This window comes from Aquarana catesbeiana, linkage group LG13, assembly GCF_042186555.1.
Source record: "Aquarana catesbeiana isolate 2022-GZ linkage group LG13, ASM4218655v1, whole genome shotgun sequence".
NCBI lineage: Eukaryota > Metazoa > Chordata > Amphibia > Anura > Ranidae > Aquarana > Aquarana catesbeiana.
In genome coordinates, this window is record NC_133336.1 from 182,250,825 (window position 1) to 182,269,478 (window position 18,654).

General features: G+C 41.0%; 2 protein-coding genes across 3 annotated transcripts in view; both read right to left on the reverse strand.

Annotated features, from left to right (window-relative positions):
• The window catches only part of LOC141117099 (cubilin-like), a 207,065-nt gene that overhangs the window by 84,537 nt on the left and 103,874 nt on the right, over nucleotides 1–18,654 (reverse strand).
• On the reverse strand, nucleotides 2,479–5,030 carry LOC141116368 (uncharacterized). Of its 2 annotated transcripts, XM_073608604.1 has the most exons (3): nucleotides 4,480–5,030; nucleotides 4,036–4,197; nucleotides 2,479–3,999 (listed from the first exon to the last, which is right to left on the reverse strand). In XM_073608604.1, exons 1-3 carry the CDS (start codon nucleotides 4,939–4,941, stop codon nucleotides 3,547–3,549), a joined length of 1,077 nt encoding a protein of 358 aa, XP_073464705.1. In that variant the 5' UTR covers nucleotides 4,942–5,030; the 3' UTR covers nucleotides 2,479–3,546. The 2 variants fall into 2 exon arrangements, with proteins under 2 accessions (XP_073464705.1, XP_073464704.1); XM_073608603.1 differs by having other exon boundaries at nucleotides 2,479–4,197.

Genomic DNA, 18,654 nt, shown 5'->3' on the forward strand with positions numbered 1-18,654 from the left:
GTCTCCGCCCACTTCTTATCTTGCATTTGACGTGTCCCACCACCGGACCGCATTAGCCTCCTGGATCTCCGGCGCCTTGCGGGGATGCGTGGTTGTGGCTTCCTCCCTGGGAGGTGCATTGCCAGTGCTGTCTGTGCCTGTACGGACGCCCAGGGCAGATCACCCTTGTCTGCCCTGGGTGTCCGCGCCGTACTCAGACTTTCTGGTCCCCTTCTCTCCATCAGCGAGTAGGAGGTGATGACGCCTTGGTACCTCCCACTCCATGGCGTTTCACTCCTCCATTCGCTATGGGGTCCGTCTGGTCTGAGCATGCGCACGCGGTGCATGTCAGAACTTGCAGTTCCATGGCACCGCACTTGTGCGCAGGCGCGGGCGCCCCATACTCGCGTCCGCACACCTGATCACAATTTGATCAGACGTGAGGGGTATATCAGTAACCGGCCAGTCCCTCAGCCCATATGCTGGACGAGGGACGTGCCTGTATATGCTCCACACACAGCAATAAGGTAATCCTCCTTCGTGATTACATCTAGCACAATCTCGGTCCATATTATCATTCACTGAGCTCATAACTATTCCCTATAGGAGTCATTTTGGACTTATTATTTTTCGGTAATCCTCAACATTGATCTTTCATGAGTCACATTATCTGCTACATGGCCGATCAGGTAATTTGTTTCTTGCGTTCTCAGCAGCTCCATTACTTTTTTTAACATAGTATGTGTTGTCCTAACTTCTCCCCCTCATATCTATCTCTCCCTAGGTCTTATTGCACTCATTGTTTTTCTAATAAAATTCTACAACAATGCACCTTTTACAATTGACTGCGCCAATAGCCCTTTATTTGGTAATGTACCTCATTACGTAAGTTCTTTTTCGAAGATTCTTTATCGGTTACCTTTATAACGACTATTTGTCCCATTTTAAAGCAATTTATTCTCCTATTTAGGCCTTTTGTCAATTGATTGCCGATTCTGCCAATTGCCTTGCTGTGTGTGTGTATCCATCTACAGGCTCCCTGTGCCCATTGTAATTTATCGTGTGTGAGTTTAGTATACTTTTATCTAATAGTACACATACATATATATTCTTTCGTTCTATACAATTGACGCACAAATTGCATCATTCGTAGTACTCCCTTACGTGCAAAATCCGATATTTACTCACATACTTCCAACACATTCCTTTGCCAGGTTTACTGTGTACCCCTTGCAGGCACACTACACGGCGCGACTTGCTCCATTCTCCCTTGTGGCGACGCCTCCTGCGGCCCCCCCCTGGGTGTCGGCGTTTCAGGTACGTCTGCGCTACCGGATTTGGTGGTGATACCTTGGTGCATGATTGTCCAGCCATAACACCAAAAAATTTTTTTTGATTGTGCATGTAATACTGTTTTGTCAAGTAATTGTGTTTACATGATGTTTTTATGTATCATTATATACAGACCCTTTTATATATTCAATTTTGAGCTCTTGTTCCCTGAGGAAGCCAATGTCTTGGCGAAACATGTAGGAAATCGAGCCTCTATTCTAACGGCCATCTCCATCTGGCCTACTCCACCTCACTTTGGGTCGCATACAGTATACAAATTCATTTTAAGTGTAAATCCATTTAAATGTGTTTTTTCTATGTATGTATTATTACCAATAAATAAACTTTGTAATTTTTGTCTTTTTAAAACCTTCTTATTCCTCTTTGTATTCTTTTTCATCCTAGTACCGTTATAATCCCCTGTCCCTATATCCACTAGCTATTTGATTAATTCGGGGATGAGGTGCTGTATCTCATGGTACCATCTAGCCACCACTATATTTACTGAATGTTTTAAATTGGTTAAAGGATCTTTTTAAAGTAAGGGATGTTTACCATAAGAGCTATAAAAATGTGGAATGGTCTTTCTTAGAGGCTGGTTCTAGATGGAGAAGGAAAATATTCTTTATAGATTATCTGGCCTGGCTGATTAGGACCAATGGAGCAGTGCAACTAATTTTTCATTTAGGAATTAGGATTTAGGATTAGGAATGTTATAAAAAAGGCTAATGAATGGGAGGAAAAAAGCAGAACAAACAAAACAGCTGAGAGAGAGAACAGAAAGAAAGCAAAAATGATTCCTTAAATAAGAATGTTAAAAAGCTTACCATCTTTGTTCACTCCAAGTAGATGGTACTGGAAAGTAAAGTTTTATATAAGTATCTTATTTCAGTTGAAATACAATAATAACAGATAACAAGTCTTGGCCCCAACTCATCCCCATCCGGCAGAGTCCTCCTCAGTTCTACTGGGAATCTCTCAAAACTGAGGTAAAATCCTTTCTTAGACAGATGTTACCACAACAGTTATCAAGATTTTACCGTATTCCCTGTTCTGTTCCCAAATATAACTTTTGGATTTCCCCTCACTTTCTGTCCTAATGGCAATGGCCTGTACAAAAGTCAAATCTCCCTACAGGGGACCCGAGCAGAATTCCTAACCCCCACCACTTTATCCAAAACTAATGCCGCGTACACACGGTCGGACTTTTCGTCTACAAAAGTCCAACGGACGCTGACGGACTAAAGGTGGCTGGTAATCCGATCGTGTGTGGGCTTCTCCGGACTTTCAACGGACTTTTTTAGCCTCAAATCCGACGGACTTTAGATTTGAAGCATGCTTCAAATCTTTACGTCGTAAGTACGACGGACCCCGAAGTCCGCTCGTCTGTATGCTAGTCCGACGGACAAAAAAACGACGCATGCTCATAAGCAAAAACTAAACGGAAGCACTCGGTCTAGTAAAACTAGTGTTCGTATTGTAGGTAGCACATTCATCACGCTGCAAAATCTGTGATCGTTCAATGCAGCGCATTTTATTTCTTCTTTACGAAGGCTCTAAAGAACGAAGGTGTTTTGCTGTTCATAATCAGAGTTCTCCCAAACTGATTTCTGGATTCTTTTTCTCTTTGATCTCATGAATGATATAGTATGCCTTTTTAAAACAATGTTTCCATACTAATAATACTTTTTCCCCTTTTTATTTTTTATTTTTTTTTTTTTTTATTTTTTTTAGGTTTGTAAAGTTAACACAAAGAACCCATTATTATTTTTTTTTTTTTTTATAGTGTTTATTTTTTAGTTTTTAGATAAAGTTAACCCAAAGCACCGTTTTTGGTTACGTAATTTTTTGGATTTTCAAGACTTACCACTTGAACATTATTAACATTAGTAATGTATTTTTGGTGTGTTTTTTTTCAAACTCAATGAGATTGTTGTCCCTTGTTAATTTAACATTGTGTGTAAAATCAATGATTTCAAAGAAAACACATAAAGTCTTTTGCTAAACTCAAAAAATATCCATTTATTCATGGTCAAAATAAAATAAAGAGGAAGTCAACGCTGGAAAAAGTCGGTGTACCAGAAAATTGGGATCTTGAGGAGTCCATATAAGAGGGAGCACAATCTGGTCCAAGAATCCCAGAGATCAACAGCACCAGCAGATGATCTAGATGTCCCCAGACTGTGGTCCTACAACAGCCTGCGTCTTCTGTCAGACCAGACTGAACCCAGGTCATCATTTTCTTCTCTTCCCTGCAGCCTTTCCTCCACGCTGCCCTGCAGCCTTCCCTGTAGCCTTCTTTTGAGGCTGTGGCTCTGGTGTTTCAGTTGTGGCAGGAGGAGGAGGAGGAGGAGGAGGAGGAGGAGGAGGAGGAGGAGGAGGAGGAGGGGGGGCTGCCTCATGTAGTTGGGTGTTTTGTGTTAGCGTGCCCTGCAGCCCCTTATGGATTGTTTCCCCAAATAGGCGCTCACAAATGAGGCGCTGCTCCCAATCCATCTGAAGAAGCCTGCTGGCTAAGTAGCAGCCATAGGATTCTTCCGCTTCGGGGGGGCTTTTTAAAAAACGGGTGGCCTCTTGCATGAGGCGCAGGGATGCGTCCTGTGTGACCATCCCCTTCCTGGCCCTTTTTTTGGGAAGGTGGAGGGGAGGCACTTGGGATTCGGTCAGGCTTCTACTGGGCCCAGCCACCTCGCTTGGCCCAGCCACCTCACTGGGAGCAGCCACCTCACTGGGAGCAGCCACCTCACTGGGAGCAGCCACCTCCTGCCTGACACTGGGCCCAGCCTCCTCCAGGATGATGGTGAATCCGGCCTCCTCCAGGCTGTCCATGGGCCTGGTCTCCTCCTGCCTTCCACTTTCCCCACATTCCTCCTGGATGGACTCATCCTGTGTATAAAAAAAGGACAATAGTTTGAGTATATTTTTTTGGCTTCATCAATGACACACAGTTTGCTTCTCATGAATAGCAAATTCAATGTGAATACTTCTCTTTAATAAAAGAGTCTAATCAGACACCATAATTATTTCAAGCAGGTGCCAAACATATTTAGCCACTACTGTCAATTGATATGTATACCCAATTTTGAGTGCCAAATTATTTTAGACAATTATAACATCCAGTTAACATCATTAATATTAGTACAGTAAATATTTGTTTAAATCATTTACCTGACTCCAGATGGTCATATCTGGTTCATCCAGGATGGAAGACCCAGCTTGCTCCTCATCAGCCTCTGCTGGGGTGGAGGGAAGGGTGGAGGGAAGGGTGGAGGGAAGGGTTGAAAGTGATGGCCTGGCTTCATTCTGGTCATCCAGAAAACGGAGTTGATTGTAGTACCACAGCCTGGGTACATAAACATCATCTGCTGATGCTCCTGATCTCCTTGATTCCTGGATCTTCTTATGCTCCCTCTTATACATGTTCCTCAAGCCCCCAATTTTCTTGAGCAATGTCTCCATTGTTGCTTCCGGGATGGTCGCCTGGACAAAGGCCAGAAGTCTCTCCAGCGTTGACTTCCTCACATGCTTAGCATAATACTGAGGGTGTTTCACCTCCCACAAATTCCTCATCTCTCGATATTTGGAAATAAAAGATGTAAGGAACTCTGGATCCTTAAATAGGGGATTCATTATATCTGGAAAAGATGAAGTCACAAGACAAAAAACACTTTTATTATAGGTTTCGGCTAACCCCTCATCATCTTCTCCCTATGTAGGCCTCATCAATCTATCAAGCCATATAGGCCGCTTGCTACAAAGTCATGACCATAAAAACCTAAAAAAAAAAAAAAATAAAAAAAGAATATATCTAAAATTACCTTCGTTTTGTAACGTCCAGGTCCACTATCACCTACCACAGAACGTACGTACGACACGTGCGCAAGGCTCTTTATACACTACGCATGTGTGAAACTCCGCCTGCGTCGCCCGCCCCTGACGTTCGAAATTAACTCATGTTCTCCGCCCATTTTTTGTTACGGCGCGTAGTGGAGTTAAAGAATGGCGGAGACACCTGAAATGTTGACGACCTCAGGTAGTGGAGACAGCCCGGAGGCTGGAACGTCAACAAAATCTGTGAGGCCTAGATTTAAGGCCTCTAATATGAGTTTTAAAGAGATGGTGGAGATGGTGGCCATTCTTCACAAAGACGACTATGATGGGAAGTATGGGCCGTACGCACGGCCAAATTTGCGCAAGGCCAAAATAATGGCGAAGGTGGTGGAAACTTTGCAGGCATCTTTTGGGGTCCAGCGCTCCAAAGACCAACTGCGAAAAAGATGGTCTGACCTGAAACTCAGGGAGCCGGATCAATACCGACGTATCCGGAAAGTTCTTAAAAAAAGTAAGTACTTGTCGTGTTTTTATCTTGTGTTTATTACCTTGTATATTGCTCCATGTGCTTTTCCTTCCTATCCGATTTTTGTTTTCATCGTTTTAAACGATCTTTTAAGAAACCTCGTTAGTTACATATCTATAGATATATACATATACACATATACATATATATATATATATATATATATACACACACATATATATATATATATACATATATATATATATATACACATACATATATATATATATATATACACATACATATATATATACACATACATATATATATATATATATATATATATACACATACATATATACATATATATATATATACACATACATATATACATATATATATATATATATATATATATATACACATACATATATACATATATATATATATATACACACATACATATATATATAACTATATATAAATATATATATATATATATCTAACTATATATATATATAAATATATATATATATCTAACTATATATATATATATATATATATATATATATCTAACTATATATATATATATATATATCTAACTATATATATATATATATATATATATCTAACTATATATATATATATATATATATCTATATATATATATATATATAGATATATATATATATATATATAAAAACGAGAGAGAGAGAGAGAGAGAGAAATATATATATATATAGAGAGAGAGAAATATAGAGATAGGTAGATAGATAGATATAGAAATTTAAAACATTCTTTTGGAAGATTTGAAGTTATCTTAATTTTTTGGCTTTACATTTAGTTAGATAGTTTGAGATTTTGGTCCAGATATAGAGAGAGATCAAAAGATTATTAACTATATTTTGAGATATTGATATCTATCTATCCGATATGTCTTTCAAATTTTAAATATTGAGGTAAAATAGGAACTCTACACAAACCACTTCATTACAAATGTTGGAAAATTACTATGTACTAAAATATCTGTGTGCTAATTAGATTAAAATAATTTTTGGTTTCACATAGGGGAAAAATCACTCAGCCAACCCAAAGCAAAACATGATTGGGAAATAAGCCCAAGTCCCATTGAGGATGTGGAGGAAGGAGAGGTGGGCGACATGGGCACCCCACCAGGTCAGTGTCTGACACACCAGCTTACGGTAATCTATGCATGGCTGCCTTTTATTTTATGTAATTTTTCTACTCTATTTTAGGTGATCTGGTTGTGCTGGAGTCAAGCAACAGCGCCACCCCCGAGGATGTTAATGAACTTTGCGACATGGGCACCCCACCAGGTCAGTGTCTGAGACACCAGCTTTATGGTAAGGTAAACTTATGTGTGCATATTTCTAAACATATTTTTTTTTTTCATTCCACTTTAGGTCCAACTGACTATTTTACCCCAGACAGTGCCCAACGGCTAATTGCTCAAATCATGGCCTGGAATGGGGAGATCGATCAAATGCGGAATCGGCTGGATCGTATGCAGCAGGAAATGAAGGACATGATTGATGTTTTGGGTCGAATCTAAATGCCCTTTTTTAAACCCCAAAACATCAATCATGTCCTTCATTTCCTGTTTTGCTGACCCCATTCTGGGCCTTCTCTTTTTTGTTTTGGCCAGAACATAAATGGCTGTTTAAGCTAATGTAAAAAAGGAGGGCTGTTTCTTGTAAATACCTCACAAATCCACAAAAAAATAAAAATTGATTTTCAAAAAAACACAAAAAATCAAAAAAATAAAAAACTTGATTTTAAAAAACCCAAAAAAATAAAAAACTTGATTTTAAAAAACCAAAAAAAAAAAAAAAATAGATTTTAAAAAACCAAAAAAAATAAAAAAATAGATTTTAAAAAACCAAAAAAAAGAAAAAAATAGATTTTAAAAAACCAAAAAAAAGAAAAAACTTGATTTTAAAAAAACCAAAAAAAAAAAAAACTTGATTTTAAAAAAACCAAAAAAAAAAAAAAAAATTGATTTTAAAAAAAAAAAAAAAAAAAAAAAAATTGATTTTAAAAAACCAAAAAAAAGAAAAAACTTGATTTTAAAAAAACCAAAAAAAAAAAAAACTTGATTTTAAAAAACCAAAAAAAAATAAAAAACATGATTAAAAAAAAAAAAAAAATTAAAAAACACTTGATTTTAAAAAACCAAAAAAACAAAAATATACAAACTTTATTCAAAAAAAATAAAAACAAAAATAACTTGCTAAAAAAATAAAAACATAAACACAAAAATTGCTTTAAAAACCCAAAAAAAAAAATAAAACACAAAACAAAACTTGATTTTCCCAAAACCAAAAAAAAAGCCTGTTTGTGAAAATCAAAAAGCCAAAAATATTTTTTTGTGGATTTAGGTATAAATATTTAGATATAATTATATTTTGCTACATTATTAAGATATCATTCTATTTTTGTCAATGAACATTTTATACTAAATGCAGAACTGAATGCATAACAACCATTAATAAAAACATCTCCTTATAGGACTTAAATAAATGTGTGGTTTGTTATTTCAAGGCTCAGTATCATTTTAGTTATAATTGTAAAAAAGTTGTTTCCAGTGGCAATGGAGCTTATTTAGACATTTAAAATTACAATACAGTTGGCACTACAACTGCTCGACCATAACCTAGGAGACAGCCCAAAAGAAAGGCAAGCAATAAATATAATGCAAGATTTCATCAATAATTTTTTTATTGTCAAAAATTAGATATCCTGGCCCATTGCAATGGCCCCCCTACCCATAAAATAATTAACATATTGCTGTCTAACTTGACGGGCACTTTGGGGGGCCAAGCCAGTACGGACAGTATCCAGGCCTGGAAGGTTGGCTTCTATTTGTCCGGCCTCAGGCCCAACTGTGCCTATATAATTTGGAGCATGCTTATTTAAAAAGTTGTGCAGAATGCAGCACGATAAAACAATAAAATTAAGTTTGTATTCCGCCAAATTAATGGCTGTTTGAAACAGGCGGAACCGGCTGGCCAGAATTCCAAACGCATTCTCAACCACTCTTCTAGCTCTGGCCAGCCGGTAATTAAAAACCCTCCTCTCCGGGGTGAGTGTTCTTTGGGGGAATGGCCTCATGAGGTGCTTGCTGAGAGCGAAGGCTTCATCGGCAATGAAGACAAAGGGGAGTCCTTCCACGTTATCCTCATCAGGTGGCAATCCCAGGCCACCACTCTGGAGACGCTGGCAGAACTCCGTCTGGGCAAATACTCCTCCATCCGACATCCGGCCATTCTTCCCCACGTCCACATATAAAAAATCATAGTGTGCCGACACCACCGCCATTAAAACAATACTGTGGAACCCCTTATAATTAAAATAATATGACCCCGAATGGGGTGGTGGCACAATGTGGACATGTTTCCCATCTATAGCCCCTCCACAATTGGGAAAGTCCCAACGGCTGGCAAAATGGGATGCCACAGTCTGCCATTCCTGTGGCGTTGAAGGAAACTGGGAAATCAAAAAAGAAAACCAAAATCAATTAATTTGTAAGCTAACATTGCAAGAAAATTAGACAATTAAAAACATTATTCCCCAGCATCAGTATAACATTCAATAATTTAATTGTTCTGGAATAACTAATATGGAAAGGCACACTTATCAGATTGCTCACCCCCTCTGATGGAACATTGATTACATTTTAGGGGGTTGTGAAATCCCTAAAAAAAATTACTTTGAGGACACGCAGGAATTTAGGGACTAAAAAGGCTACAAGACTGCAGTTGTCGCACTCTGCAGGTGCAGTTGCTAACCAGCTTACAGTAAATGAGGTAATGTAAAAAGGCATTCATGTTGCAAGGAGTACACAATCACATGCAAGGGCAATTAATGAAAACACTTTGAGGCTTGCATATGATTTGATGATGGAAATCAGCAGAGCTTCTGCTCATTTACTAAAGCACTGGAACAAATGCACTTGTAGAGTGCACATGCATTTTGCAAAGTGCCACATATATTTGCTTTAGACAAATCAACACCACAGAACATTCCAGCAAATTTTAACGAGGGTGGGGGTGGGGGGGTTGTGAAATCTAGATAATTGCTCATTAGCAGCCAACTATTTGGAGTGAGTTTAGGTGGGGGGGGGGGTTGTGAAATCTAGATAATTGCTCATTAGCAGCAAACTATTTGGAGTGAGTTTAGGTGGGGGGGGGGGGTTGTGAAATCTAGATAATTGCTCATTAGCAGCAAACTATTTGGAGTGAGTTTAGGTGGGGGGGGGTTGTGAAATCTAGATAATTGCTCATTAGCAGCAAACTATTTGGAGTGAGTTTAGGTGGGGGGGGGGGTTGTGAAATCTAGATAATTGCTCATTAGCAGCAAACTATTTGGAGTGAGTTTAGGTGGGGGTGGGGGGGTTGTGAAATCTAGATAATTGCTCATTAGCAGCAAACTATTTGGAGTGAGTTTAGGTGGGGGGGGGGGTTGTGAAATCTAGATAATTGCTCATTAGCAGCAAACTATTTGGAGTGAGTTTAGGTGGGGGTGGGGGGGTTGTGAAATCTAGATAATTGCTCATTAGCAGCCAACTATTTGGAGTGAGTTTAGGTGGGGGTGGGGGGGTTGTGAAATCTAGATAATTGCTCATTAGCAGCAAACTATTTGGAGTGAGTTTAGGTGGGGGGGGGGGTTGTGAAATCTAGATAATTGCTCATTAGCAGCAAACTATTTGGAGTGAGTTTAGGTGGGGGGGGGGGTTGTGAAATCTAGATAATTGCTCATTAGCAGCAAACTATTTGGAGTGAGTTTAGGTGGGGGGGGGGGTTGTGAAATCTAGATAATTGCTCATTAGCAGCAAACTATTTGGAGTGAGTTTAGGTGGGGGGGGGTTGTGAAATCTAGATAATTGCTCATTAGCAGCAAACTATTTGGAGTGAGTTTAGGTGGGGGGGGGGTTGTGAAATCTAGATAATTGCTCATTAGCAGCAAACTATTTGGAGTGAGTTTAGGTGGGGGGGGGGGTTGTGAAATCTAGATAATTGCTCATTAGCAGCCAACTATTTGGAGTGAGTTTAGGTGGGGGTGGGGGGGTTGTGAAATCTAGATAATTGCTCATTAGCAGCAAACTAAATACACTCAAACAAAATACATTCCAAATGAGTAGACTAGGTGGATATGTTCCCATCACTTCATGCTGGGAAGGTTATTGAAGGAAAATATACATGCATGACAAAAAATAACAGGAAAAAAATCCAGCATGTGTGAGGATAAAAAGGGGACATTCACACTATATTGCAATGATGGTAAGTAGTGTTTGAAGCAAGAAATACATTATATTATCAAAGATTACATAAAAGAACATGTGATGCTAATAAAAGAAAAATATCTTACCTTAATATAGTCCTTCTGCAGGACCTGTATGATGGCAGAACAGGTCTCTGGGATAATGATCCCCAGAGCCTGGGGGGAGATGCCTGTCGAGAACTTAAGGTCCTGCAGGCTTCTCCCTGTGGCCAAATACCGCAAGGTAGCGACCAGCCTCTGCTCCGGAGTGATGGCTTGCCTCATGCAGGTATCCTGCCTGCTGATATAGGGGGTCAGCAAAGCCAACAAACGGTCAAAAACGGGGTCCGTCATCCGGAGAAAGTTCCTGAAATCCTCAGGATTATTCTCACGGATCTCACGGAGCAAAGGCATGTGACAGAACTGGTCACGCTGAAGCAACCAATTCTTGGTCCATGAACTCCTCCTCGCCCTGTTCATGGACTGGTCTTGGGCTGAAGAATAAACTACAGCACCAAGCACATACAATGCACGAGCTCTACGACGAGTACGTACAGGTAACATGGCTTCAAAACGGTCGGCTGGTCAGAACGCACTAAACAGAACGCACTGAAGAACAGCAAGGCCTGTGAAGAACGACCTGAAAATCAGGAACGAGCGGCCAATAAAACAAAGATTTCTCAATGCCAACTGACCAAACGCACTGAAAAGCAGATACAAACCTCACAAGCACAGACTGAACAACAGTTAAAACGAACTGAAAAATACGAGTCTCACAAGCGCGAATCGTCTCTCACCAAACTTCTACTAACACGAGATAAACACGAGATTAGCAGAAGGAGCCCAAAGGGTGTCGTACGGGCTATTGAACTTCCGTTTTATAGTCTCGTCGGACTTGGTGTACGTCACCGCGTACTAGGCTGTCGTACTTTTGTGTGGTCGTGTGTGCGCAAGTCCGTTCGTAACAAAGTCTGCCGCAAGTCCGCCGAAGGTACGTCGGAAGTCTGTCGGACAGGCTGTCGGACTTTTGTAGACGAAAAGTCCGACCGTGTGTACGCGGCATAAGGGGATAACTATTTTGGTTAGATTTACACTTTACTACTAGCTAATATTGTTAGTAACTTCTTGGAATATACTTTCCTAAACATAGTGGTCACCTGTCCCCTGTACTATTCATGTCAGCTCATCATCTCACCTGTATTTGTGCAGATAGAGGTAGACTGGTCACCAGCCCCGTAACACAGCCCAGAAGCAGGAGGAAGACTTTTTCATTCATCTTGTTCAGAATTGTTCAGAATTCTCCTTCACTGTAATGTGAAATATCTCTGAAGCTTGGTGTGACACTCATCTTCTGGATCACCTTTTATACAGGTACCAGAGAAGATCTGACCAATCATGAGACAGGAAACCAAATTTCAAGAATGACCTAAGTGGACATGTATGGGAATTAGAAATGTATAATTATTTCATGTGTGACACTATGGTCATTATTATCTTATTATTGTCTTGGTGTCCAACGTGTAATAGATTGTCATGGCACAAAGTTCTTGTGTAAGTAATATCACTGTCAACTGATTTTTCCAGCTAAAAGTTAAATAAATTGGGGCTGGCAATGTAATTTTACATTTATTTTTGTATTCAAGGTTATACCCATTATATGAGATAATTCATCAATACAGTGCTGTGAGCAATAATGTTTTGCAAAATGCAAAAACCCATAGTAAACTAACAGATAATTTCTCTTTTAATTTGAAAGTTGATCATTTTAAATGAAAATCTGATTGCTTAAAGTGTTATTAAAGTCTCATATTGTTTCATAAAAAAATAAATATATATATATATATGTATATATATATATATATATATATATATATATATATATATATATGTATATATATATATATATATATATATATGTATATATATATATATATATATATATATATATATATATATATATATATATATATATATATATATATATATATATATATATATATATATATGTGTATATATATATATATATATATATATATATGTATGTATATATATATATATATATATATCTATATATATATATATATATATATATATATGTGTGTATATATATATATATATATATATATATATATATATAAATGTTATACTTACCTGCTCTGTGCAGTGGTTTTGTACAGAGGAGCCCAAATCATCCTCTTCTTGGGTCCCCAGCCAGCGCCCCTGGCCCCTCCCTCGTGCCAAGTGCCCCCACAGCAAGTAGCTTGCTATGGGGGCACCCAAGCTAAGCCACTGCTCTGTGTGTCTATTCAGACACGGAGCTGTGGTTTAGCCCCACCACCTCCCACTTCTTATTGGCTCCCTGACTTTGATTGACAGCAGCGAGAGCCAATGGTGCCCTGCTGCTGTCTCAGCCAATGAGGAGGGGAGTCATGGACAGCTGAGACTCTCGTGCACCATCTCTGGATCGAGATGGGGCTCAGGTAAGTATTAGGGGGTCTGGGGGGGGGGGTTGCTTCACAAAGGTTTTTTTTATCTTAATGCATAGAGATAAAAAACCTTCTGACTTTAGAACCACTTTAATTTGGGTAAACCTGGTTTTCACCCTAGGCCTAAGTGCTAACCACTTTGCCACTGTGCTGCCCTGGAGGTGTAGCTGGTTGCTAAACACTGAATTCTATCTATGACTATTGGCCATGCTGCTGCCTTCTTGGGCAACTCAAAACTGCAAAAAAACAAAAAACAAAGGTAGAGAGGAGACCCAAACAGCCTCATAGTGTAGTCATTATTTTTTCAGTAAAGCAATCTTAAAACCAATAACTATTGCACTATCAAGTCAAGAAGGAGAATAGGCATATAGCCAAGCAGAGAAATCCCCAGAACCAGTGGATCTGAGCCAGTGGCTCCAACTGCCATTAATGAACCGGCAACCACCACTGTAGGGGAGATACGGAGCAGTGGCGGTGCATCCCTCTCTCCAGCCACCCCCTCTATCTCCATCTATCACCATTAGAAAGATTTGTGCATGCGGGGGGGAGGGGGGGGCACAGTGGCAGCATTCGAAAATGTGCCTCTACACATGATCACCCTTTGATTTATGATAACATATTTTCTTGTTTGTTTATGAGTTTTCTGTTCCAATTATTCCAGATGTGCTGATATTGGATCAGTAATCATGCTCGACATTTCATTTTACTTGTGTAGATACATTAATTAAATTCTATATCTAGCTATATTTTTTTCATTTATGTATAACATTTTTTTATCATTATTATCCACATTTAAATCAAGAAAATGTTTATTGTATTAAACAGGCAACATAACAGTTCAAAACAAGACAATATTATAAAGCTTACATCCACATAGATATCCAAAGGTTGTAATTACAGAAAAATTGACACAGACAGATGCCCGTGCCCACATACTCATATCAAATACAATGCTGGTATTGTGCATCCTTGACTCTATCCAACCCAAAGTGCAACAAAGGCGCATATAATTATCCTAATTTAAATGAACAACAGAACCCTATGGTCTATTTGGACACAGGAACAATCTCTGATAAACAAGTTCTCGTGGGCAGAAACCAGGGGCGTCTAACCACAGTCTCCACACTTTTTCTAGCTAACTGGGGCTACCTCGTGATGTAAAAATATGGTGTTCCACAAGCAGAGAATTACCCACAGCAGACACCCAGGCCTTGTGTGTAGGGGGATCAGGGGACTTCCACAGGGGACTTTCACAGTATAATGCCGCGTACACATGAGCGGACTTCTCGTCGGACTGAACTCCGAAGGACTTTTCGAAGGAGTTCCGACGGAGTTCCGACGAAACGGACTTGCCTATACACGATCCCACCAAAGTCAGATAGTTTTGAACGTGATGACGTACGACCAGACTAGAAAAAGAAGTTCAATAGCCAGTAGGCAATAGCTGCCCTTGTGTCATTTTTAATCTGTCGGACTAGCATACAGACGAACGTTTTTTTCGAGTCCGTTGGAAAGATTTGAAACATGTTCTATTTCTAAGGTCCGTCAGATTTTTCGACAGAAAAGGTCCGATGAAGCCCACACACGATCGGAATGTCCGATGGATTCCTTCCGTCGGACCTTCTCTGCTGGATAGTTCGAGCGTGTGTACGCGGCATTAGAATTAACGGGCCCTTCCCACTGCTATCCTAGGGTGTTCACCCTCAATGACTTCCTCTACAACATTTAAGAGACAGCATTTGGGGTCCAATGGGGTGTATGTATCTACAACCTGCCCCCAATAGATGGATTAAGTCCCAGTGGTCCCTTCTGCATCTATGGCAATATGGCTCGGTACTGTATCCCATCTTATAAAGTATCAGTGAATTAGTAGACCAGACTGTGTGGACTGCACAGAGGAAACCAAAATGCATGTAAGTGAATGAAAATGGTGTTTTAAAATAGGCAACAAGTAAGTGAATACAAACAGTGCACAACCAACCACAAACCCACAAACAACAAATAGTATATACAATAAATGGGAGATACCGAAATCGTAAACAAAAGCCAGGTCGAGGTCATACACAGGGAGATCAGCAGATGGGTAAGGATGGGAAACCAACAAGACAGGGAGAGGATGGATGGATAGGCTGCAGGGCAGGGATCCAAGGTAATTAGATAACAGGAGGGACAGGTCCAGGATGGGCTCGGGATAGGAATTGGATCAGATCAGGTCAGGTCAGGTCATGCAGGCTCAAGGTCACGATTACAGGCAGTGAGGTCAGGGCGCAGGGAGAGAGATAACAAGGCAAGCATGTGAGGGCTTGCCGGGTATTTATGAGACTGCCAGTAATTGTCCTTACGTAACACCTGGTGCCACCAGCTCCACACTCGCTGGTGGACACCGGTACTACGGCCCATGGATCTGACAGTGCCACTAGCAGGTGAGATCCTTTATCACAGATCCTGGCTGCAAGAAGACACCCACTGGTGGACACTGGTACTGCAATCCAAGGGACCAACAACACCACCAATGGGTGAACCCTTTCCTGACAGTACCCCCCAAAGGTGCGGCCTCCGGGCGCTCCAACTAGTTTTAATTGTCCATAGTCTATGGCATTGAGCAGAACAGTGGATGAGGGTACTTCAGGCTGGTCATCAGGCACTTTAAACTGGACAGCGGGCACATCCAGGCAGACAGCAGGCACATCCGGGCAGACAGCGCGCACATTAGGGCAGACAGCGGGCACCGAGTCATCGAGCTGCACACCGGGTGCTGGTCCAGAAAGCCAAGTAACGGGTATCGGTTTAACAGACTGGGGCACCGAGACTCCAGACTGGAACACCGGGACTCCAGACTGGGACACCAATATCAAGACATCAGGCTGGAAGGCAGGCAACGAGACATCAGGCTGGAAGGCAGGCAATGGGAGATCAGGCTGGAAGGCAGGAACCGAAACATCAGGCTGGAAAGCAGGCACCGAGACATCAGGCTGGAAGGCAGGCACCGAGACATCAGGCTGGAAGGCAGGCACTGAGATATCAGGCTGGAAGGCAGGCACCGAGACATTAGGCTGGAAGGCAGGCACCAGGACATCAGACTGGAAGGCAGGCACCAGGACATTAGACTGGAAAGCAGGCACATCAGAGTGGAAAGCGGGCACATCAGACTGGAAAGCGCGCACATCAGACTGGAAAGCAGAGACATCAGACTGGAAAGTGGAGACATCAGACTGGAAGGCAGGCACCGAGACATCAGTCTGAAAGGCAGGCACTGAGATATCAGGCTGGAAGGCAGGCACCAGGACATCAGACTGGAAGGCAGGCACCAGGACATCAGACTGGAAAGCAGGCACATCAGACTGGAAAGCGGGCACATCAGACTGGAAAGCGCACACATCAGACTGGAAAGCAGAGACATCAGACTGGAAAGTGGAGACATCAGACTGGAAGGCAGGCACCGAGACATCAGTCTGAACGACAGGCACCGAGACATCAGTCTGAAAGACAGGCACCGAGACATCAGGCTGAAAGGCAGGCACCGAGACAACCCTGAAAGGCAGGCACCGAGACATCAGGCTGGAAGGCAGGCACAGAGACATCAGGCTGGAAGGCAGGCACAGAGACATCAGGCTGGAAGGCAGGCACCATGACATCAGACTGGAAAGCAGGCACATCAGACTGGAAAGCAGGCACATCAGACTGGAAAGCGGGCACATCAGACTGGACAGCGGGCACATCAAACTGGAAAGCGGGCACATCAGACTAGACAGCGGGCACATCAGACTGGAAGGCAGGCACATCAGACTCGAAGGCAGACACATCAGACTGGAAGGCAAGCACATCAGACTGGGCAGCGGGGACATCAGACTGGAAGGCAAGCACATCAGACTGGAAGGCAGGCACATCAGACTGGAAGGCAGGCACCGAGACATCAGACTGGAAGGCTGGCACCAGAACATCAGACTGGAAGGCAGGCACCAGGACATCAGACTGGAAGGCAGGCACCAGGACATCAGACTGGAAGGCAGTATCATTTATCATTGGACACAGAGCAGCCATAATAATCTTTACTCATAAGGGTTACGTACCCCTATAGTGATTGGACACTGGAAAAAATGACAAGCCATACACCTTAACATAGAGGGGAAGGACCTCTGTGTCCTGTTATATACTCCAAAAATTGGCTTTTACAGGTAAGTACAAAAATACAGTTTACCCTATTGTACATCACGGGATGTACACGGTCCATGTGACGGTGACCACTTAGAATAAACCTGGTCCATCCTTACAGTTCTGGATGGAGTGGAAAGAAAGCAGAGAGGATTTCAAATTCCTGGAATGGTGGAGCGGCTTGCGGGAGCCCTGACAGCTCAGGATTGTGGAAAGTAGGTACAGCGGGGACAGGGGGGGTGGGGATTGCATCCATTGTTAGTTTACCTTTTCATGTTTTCTGGAAAGGTGAACTATCCTTTTTAAAATTTGCATATAGTTCTATTCTTAATCTCCCATGTCTAAAATGTCCCTTTTTTTTTTTTTTTTGCCTTGAAGCTTGGAAATGTAATCCATAGCCTTTTTGAAAAACGTGCCATTATATGTCAGCTGTAAAAAATCAATTCTACTGCATACAAAATACAACTAGATATTTACTTAGCAGTGTGACATAATAAAATTAGTAAGTCACAAAGTCTTTACAAAAAATGTAAAAATAAAAGTAGAGGAACTCAGTTACGCACAACGTTACCATAATAATGGCCATGTGACCACATTTAACATGATTACATACCTGTAATAGTTGTGAGCTAAAGTAAACCTTTGAAATGTCCATTCACTCCAAAGAAACAGGTTGATTTCATTGGCCCATCCACTCTCACCATATGGTCCTTTTCTTTAGGATAAACACAGAGGCAGATATACAGTGGGGACTGAAAGTATTCAGAGCCCCTTAAATTTTTCACTCTTTGTTATATTGCAGCCATTTGCTAAAATCATTTAGTTTCATTTTTTTTCCTCATTAATGTACACACAGCACCCCATATTGACAGAAAAACACAGAATTGTTGACATTTTTGCAGATTTATTAAAAAAGAAAAACTGAAATATCCCATGGTCCTAAATATTCAGACCCTTTGCTCAGTATTTAGTAGAAGCACCCTTTTGATCTAATACAGCCATGAGTCTTTTTGGGAAAGATGCAACAAGTTTTTCACACCTGGATTTGGGGATCATCTGCCATTCTTCCTTGCAGATCCTCTCCAGTTCTATGAGGTTGGATGGTATATGTTGGTGGATAGCCATTTT

Bases quoted from the DNA above. Each gene is read 5' to 3' on its own strand.
- LOC141116368 (XM_073608603.1), bottom strand. From the start codon at position 4,941: ATGAATCCCCTATTTAAGGATCCAGAGTTCCTTACATCTTTTATTTCC. The intron at 4,198-4,479 runs GTAAATGATTTA...TTTTATACACAG, and splicing joins ATATGACCATCTGGAGTCAG to GATGAGTCCATCCAGGAGGA.